At 52.5% G+C, this 6,893-nt stretch overlaps 1 protein-coding gene across 1 annotated transcript; it reads right to left on the reverse strand.

The window, feature by feature from the left end:
- Positions 1–6,037, reverse strand: LOC100595855 (sialic acid-binding Ig-like lectin 13). The gene is made up of 8 exons (XM_030821928.1): positions 5,976–6,037; positions 5,533–5,913; positions 5,068–5,346; positions 4,794–4,841; positions 1,882–2,136; positions 1,456–1,549; positions 1,029–1,109; positions 1–229 (listed from the first exon to the last, which is right to left on the reverse strand). Exons 1-7 carry the CDS (start codon positions 6,007–6,009, stop codon positions 1,052–1,054), a joined length of 1,149 nt encoding a protein of 382 aa, XP_030677788.1. The 5' UTR covers positions 6,010–6,037; the 3' UTR covers positions 1–229; positions 1,029–1,051.
- Between the last annotated feature and the right edge of the window lie 856 nt (positions 6,038–6,893).

Here is a 6,893-nt window from a genome sequence, read left to right on the forward strand (position 1 = left end):
TTGGGTTTTGCATTCATCAAATGAGTAACAATACCGAGCATTTTCTCATGTGCTGCTTGGCCATTTGAACACCATCGGGGAGCCAAGTCCAGCAGGGGACAGACCATGTAGGGCCTTCAGTCCAGGCTGTGGTGTTTCCACCTCATTCTCCAGCAGTGGAGAGGAAGCACCGCCATTCATACTGTGGAGGCACTGAACGAGGAGGCATCTGGAAGCAGAGTCTGGAGGCCTGTGTTGGGGAGAGATGGAGGCAAAAGGTGAGGAGGGTTCAGTGACCAGGGAAGAGGTGAGGTCCAGGCATGACCAGAGTCAGGATGGAGAAAAGGGCTCCAAGATGAGCCCTGCTGAGGGGAAAGAGGAACAAGAGTTAATGATTTATGGGCCCTGGAGGAGGGACGGAGGTCAAGGTGGAGACTCACATTCTGGTTCTGAGTTTAGAAGTATCGAGCCCTAATAAGGAAAAGGAGTCAGGCTGGTGGGAGCAGAGGAAAGCAAAGAGAGAAAGCAGATAAGCTACAAGCCTGCCTTTCTTCATGGTTCAGGACAGGTAGCCCTCCTGTGCAAATAACTCACAACTTTTCTGTGCCCAGCTACCACCAGAACCTCAGCTGATAGAACAATGCGAGTTAGCTCACTGCAACCTTGGCATTACCAGTACTCCATGCATCCCTCTCCAGCACAAGCACCACAGGCCCCTTGCTGGGGCAAGCCTTTGTCTCTTTGCAGTCAGCTCCTCTCTTGCTGGCCTGCCCGTTGCAACATATTTTCATACTTTCTCTAATAAATCTGTGGTTCTACACCTACAACTGTCTTGGTAAATTCTTTTCACTGCCCGTGCCACTGGCCCCAGTCACTTACCCGTGACAAGAGGCGGGGCCACTGTGTCACCAGTGGGATGGGGATCCCAGGAGGAGAAAAGGGTTTGAGGAGGGAGATGAGTGGACCATGCTGAGCAGAGCAATCATGGGGGCCATCAAGGGGGAGGTGCCCAGTGGGATGTTGGAGGGTGAGATGCCCTCAACACTCACCTGAGAGATTAACCTTTGACAACCTATGCAGCCTCCACACCTGTAGCTGCCTTTGCTGCCTTCCTCCGGTGGGACTTCACTCTGAGTGAAGAGACAAGGACCTGTGAGTGCGGCCAAATCAGGGTGCAGGGGCCAGCAGACTCACTTCCCTGTGCTCTGCTAAGGGGCTGGAGGGGACTGATGTGGAGAGAGCAGGTTCAGCCTCCAAGACCTCCACGATGAGAGAAGGAACCTCTCACCCTGGACACACAGCAAAGTTGGGTACAGAAAACATTTTCTTGGGTGAAATTCTCACCACAACTGAGCCTCTGTCTGTTGGCCCAGGTTCTCTTGACTGGTTCAGGACCCTCCAGCACTGGGACTCAAATTCAGCATTGTGTCCCCTGCCCTCCCCGCACCTCCCTTTTCTCCCTGGGGCAGTGCTCACCTGAGGATGATGAGGCAGAGGAAGAGAAGCAGGATCTTCACAGCGGCCTCCCCGATGGCCACCAGAACCACCTCTGCCATGGGCCCTGATTTTCCTGCAAAAAGGTGCATGAGGTGGATTCATCTGCTAAACCACAATTCCTTATTGTTTGTCTCCTGACAATTGGACATAGGTTCTACCAGTTCTACCTGCATCCCTGCATGTCAGTAAACAGCCCAGGGCTTACCTCATCCCCTACCAAGACTGAGCAGCAGTAAAAGAAGGCTCTGGCCCCTGAGACATTGCTGGCCTCACAGCTGAGGCTGAGGCTGAGCTGAGCAGAGCACAGCCCTATTCTCTTGGTGAGCCCGGTGGATTACTTGTTCAAGACCTGGGAGTAAAGGTCATTGGGAGAGAGGAACTGGTGTGCAGCCCCTTGACGCTCACTCTGCACAAAGAGCCTCAGGGAGACTTGCTGGGAACCCAGAGGGTTCCGAGCTCGGCAGGTGAATTCTCCTTCATTCCTGAGGTGCACTTGAAGCAGCTCCAGCATCCCGGGGTTGGGCTGTGAGGGGCTTAGAATCAGGTTCTCGTGGGCCCAGCTCAGCCTGGCGGGAGGATTGCTATCAATATCACAGACCAGGCGCAGGGACTGTCCTTCCAGGACCTGAAGAGATGATCCATTTCTCAGGGTTGTGGATGCTGAAGAAAAAGAGACAGAGGGTCAGAGTGACAAAGAGGTTGAGAGAAAGAAGGACACCTAAGGAGACCAAATAGAGGAACAGATTCAGACTCACAAGAAGCGAAAACTGATAGAAACAGACTTTGTGAGATGGGCTCCATCTCAGAAAGCGGGGTGAGCCTGGGCTTAGAGGGTGGCTCACGCCCCAATTTCTCTATATAGCATGGTTTAGATTTGTCTCTGCACTGATGGGCCCTTTTTGGCTGGATTTGTGCCCCAGAAATCACAGAGGGAGGGTCTCGAGCTTCACAGGGCAACCAAATAAGATGTCAGTTTAGGCCCATATTCCACATCCTCTTCAATGCTCTCGCTGAAACCTCAGCTTCCAGGTTCTCCCTGAACCTTCTTGTTCTGTATCCGGGTCCTTACCTGACACTGGTTTACTGACTTATCGCTGTGCCTCTGAGAGGCTCTCACTCCCAGAAATTCAGAGTCTGGTTGGTAGCAGGACTTAGGAACAGGTGCTTATGAGGCCACGTGACATGTGGTGGAGGTGACTCAGGCTCCAGTAGCCTTGGGGATATCAATGTATATGAGACCAGGTAAACTATGTGATCCAGGAAGGCTTCCTGGAGAAGGCATACCTACTTCACACAGGAAGTAGTAGGGTATGGAGGACAAGCAGGGGTAGCTAGATAATGAGGGCTGGAAGGGCATTCCATTAAGAAGGAACAGAAAGCGCAAAGATGACAAAAACCTGATCACATCCAGAAAATGCAAATAGACCTGCAGGGCTGGAGGGAGACAGGGTGTACAGGCTGGGGTGGAGGGTGGAGTTCAGACACAAGACACAGGAGGAAAAGTGGGGAGGTTTTTTTTTTTTTTTTTTTTTTTTGCGCCCGGGTAGAGTGCAGGGGCTTGATCTCGGCTCACTGCAACCTCCACCTCCTGGGCCCAAGCAATTCTCCTGGCTCAGCCTCCCGTGTAGCTGGGATTACAGGTATGTACCACCACATACAGCTAATTTTTGTATTTTTAGTAGAGATGGGGTTTCACCATGTTGGTCAGGTTGGTCTCGAGCTCCTGACTCAACAGTCCACCCACCTTGACCTCCCAAAGTGTTCTGGTTACAGGTGTGAGCCACTGCACCTGGCTGAGATTTGTTTTAATAAATTTGGCATGGGGGTAATTGTCATCAATAAAAGAAATCAAGAAGTGTGAATACAGGAATAAATCGATTCCTATACATTGAGAAAATCATGGACAGCTAAGAAAAAGCCACACGGGGCTGGGCATGGTGGCTCACACCCGTAATCCCAGCACTTTGGGAGGCCGAGGTGGGAAGATCACTTGAGGTCAGAAGTTCGAGACCAGCCTGGCCAACCAACATGGTGAAACCCCAACTCTACTAAAAATACAACAACAACAAAAAATTAGCCGGGAGTTGCGGCGTGTGCCTGTAATTCCAGCTACTCGGGAGGCTGAGGCGGGGGCGTCGCTTGAACCCAGGAGGTGGGGTTGCAGTGAGCCGAGATTGTGCCACTGCATTACAGCCTGGAGGACAAAAGAAAGAAAGAAAAAGCCACATGGCATACTGGGATATGTATTTGTAATGTATATTACTGATATTCAGTAATTTCTCAAACTGAAGAGAGCCTCAAGAATAAATAATAAAGGTAAAATCACTCTGGAAAGCTGAGAAAAGACTATAAATGGGCGTTCACAGAACAAAAGAAAGAAAATGGCTCCTTAACGTACAAAAAACTGCATGCCATTCACAGTCAGAGAAACATTCTAATTAATGTGTCATGGAGATGCAGATTTTCACCCAATATTGGCAAAGGTCTAAGTGTCTCATCCCACACTGGGTCGGTGAGGCTGGGGAAACTCACGCCTTCACCTCTTCCTGTCGGCAAGGTGAGCTTGTCCTTTTCAGATGGAGAACCACATGGCCATATCTCTCAATATTCAAAAAACGCAATGACCCAGCTATTTTGCATTTAACTTAGAGACGTTCACATGAACACTTGTGAAAAGAGATACAGGATAAATCACTATAGCATTTCTGTGCTCAGATAAGTTAGTGCCATGATCATGAATTAGGAGACTCCACAAAATCAGAGTCCATCTTGTGCAGTGGAATCACACACAGCCCTAGATGTGGGGGCGGACAGTCTCACTACTGATGTCAAACCACCTCTGAGATCCTCCATGTGCACAAACCAAGGCTCAGAGCAGCCTGGACGGACACTGGTGAATTCTGGTGAGGGACACAGGCCTCTAAGGACAGACTCTGCTGTGCATTTTGAAGTTTTGCCCATGTGACAATATCATCTATCCAGAAGTATTAGGTCAGAACTATTGGGGAAAATAAAAAGTTGAGGCTGAATGTGTGTTCCCGGAGTGGATCATCAGGGGCCTCGGGGCTGGGGCTGCGTGACTGTCACCCTGCCCTTGCAGTGGGGCCAAGGTGGGTGTGTGTGCAGGATTCTGAAGGGAGTGGGGGGAGGCGACAGGTGCTCAGGTGGCCACTGGGGCTGAGGATGCAGAGAGGCCCTGGGTTCACCCACATGGGGGTCTCAGGTCAGCAGGGTGAGTCCAGGATGAGGAGGCACCTGGCCCTGCCCTGAGCTGGAGGCCCTGCTTCGCCAGCCCCAGGGAGGGAGCACCATCCTACCTGTGCCGTCTCCTTGGAAGACAGTCAAGGTCAAGTTCTGAGGAGGGTCTGGGACAGAAAGACACAGCGACCCGCATCACTGTGAGAGCTGGGGACACCGGTCCTCTCTCCCCAGGAGCTGCATAAACAGGGAAGGCAGAGCCAGTGTCCTCCTGACCCCCCACTCCAAGCCCAAATTCCGGGACTCAGCACCCGTGTCCAGCCCTGACCCCCATCTCCTGCTCTCAGTGACCCCACCCCATCAGCGACCTCAGTGTCCTGGCCCAGCTCTCACAGGATACGTCAAGTCGGACGGTCCTGGTCGTGGTTACACCGGCCCCGGGCAAGGTCACCTGACAGGTGAGTCTGCTGCCGTGGTCCTGGGGCTGTGGGATGAGGGTGACCACCGAGGAGAGGGCTGTGGTGGAGCTCAGTGGGGACACAGAAGTCCCAATCCAGGAGAAGATAGGGGGTGTCTCCTGCTCACAGGCCCAGGGCACAGAGCAGGTCAGGTTCCTGGGGCGGCCAGACTTCAGGGCCCCCGGGATGAGGATGTCGGGCCTGTGGGTCAGGGCTGGTGAGGAGAGGGGGATGCAGGATCAGGAAGGGGTTCTGAGGTGCAGCTCTGGGGGAGTGCAGGCTCTGGTTCAGGTCTTCCCCTGTGCCTGACTCACTTCGCCCTTTACCCCTTCCCAACCCGGCCCTGCCTTGCAGCCCCCATGACCTCCCGCTGTGGCTGCTCCTGGATCCCGTGCCTTACCCGTCACATGCACAGAGAGCTGGGGATCTTTGTAATTATATTTCATCATTCTTTCCTCCACACGAAAGAAGTACGAACCACTGTCCCTCCTCCTGGCGTCTCTGATGCTCAGGGAGCAGTTTTTCTCCCTGGGATTACCCAGGAGGTGGAATCGACCCCACGTCTCCTCCCGCACTTGTCGAGCAGGGTCATTTGTGGTCACTGGGGCATCCCGTAGAGGATTGTCTCCTTCCCGGAACCAGTAGCCATGAGCAAGGCCAATCTTGATGACGGTGTGCCTCAGGTAGAAGAAAGTGCAGGGCACAAAGACGCACAGACCCTCCTGCACCGTCACCGACTCCGGCACCTCCAGCTGGAATATGCCCTCCAGAGCCAGGGCCCCTGTGGAGACGCGAGGGTCAGGTCGGCTCATCCCCACAGCCCCTCTCCCTGGGGCCACTCACCTGCCCACAGCAGGGGAAGCAGCAGCGGCAGCATCTCTGAAGCGGAGGCTCCTTGCGCTCCCCCTGTGAGGAGAGAAGGGGAAGGGAGTGGGGGGGAAGGGCGTTGGGGCTGATCGGAAAGCTGAGGAGGAAGAGATTCAGCCCTACACAGAAGACGAACCTCAGGCCCACAAGTCAGAGCTCCTCTCCTCCACACCGATTGGACAGAAACCCCATGGCCCAGAGAACCCAGCGACCTGCCCAGAGAGGAGAGGAGATGGAGCAGAAACTGATTCTTACCAAAGCTTGGATCAGGACCTCTGGGGACATCCGAGCCATGGGACACTCATGAAGATCTAAAAAAAGAAATTGTTGGGCTAAAGGCTACCTGTATGTTTAACTTTGGTAAAATGGCATGGACTTTTACCACTCCTCCCAGCCATGTGCCAGAATTCCAGTAGCTCCATGCCCTTATCAATGCTTGGTATTGCCATGCTTTATGTATATCTATACGCTTAAATTAAAAATGTTTTTTGAGTCAGGATTTCACTCTGTCGCCCAGGCTGGAGTGCGGTGGCACTATCTCGGCTCACTGCAACCTCCACCTCCTTGGTTCAAGCAATCCTCCCACCTCAGCCTCCCAAGTAGTTGGGACCACAGGTGCTCACTGCCACGCCCGGCTAATTTTTGTATTTTTTGTAGAGATGAAGTCTCACCATGTTGCCCAGGCTGGTCTTGAACTCCTGACCTCAAGCGATTCTTCCTCTTTGGCCTCTCAAAGTGTTGAGATTATAGGCGTGAGCCACTGTGCCCAGCTTATGCTTTATATTTTAAGAGTTCTAGTGACAGTGCAGTGGCATCTTATGTTTAATTTTTAAAAATTTATTTAAAGTTAAATATGGTTGAATTCATTCTTTATCATATGCAATTTTATGTGGG

The sequence above is a fragment of the Nomascus leucogenys genome, chromosome 10, assembly GCF_006542625.1.
Source record: "Nomascus leucogenys isolate Asia chromosome 10, Asia_NLE_v1, whole genome shotgun sequence".
In the NCBI taxonomy this organism is placed as follows: Eukaryota; Metazoa; Chordata; class Mammalia; order Primates; family Hylobatidae; genus Nomascus; species Nomascus leucogenys.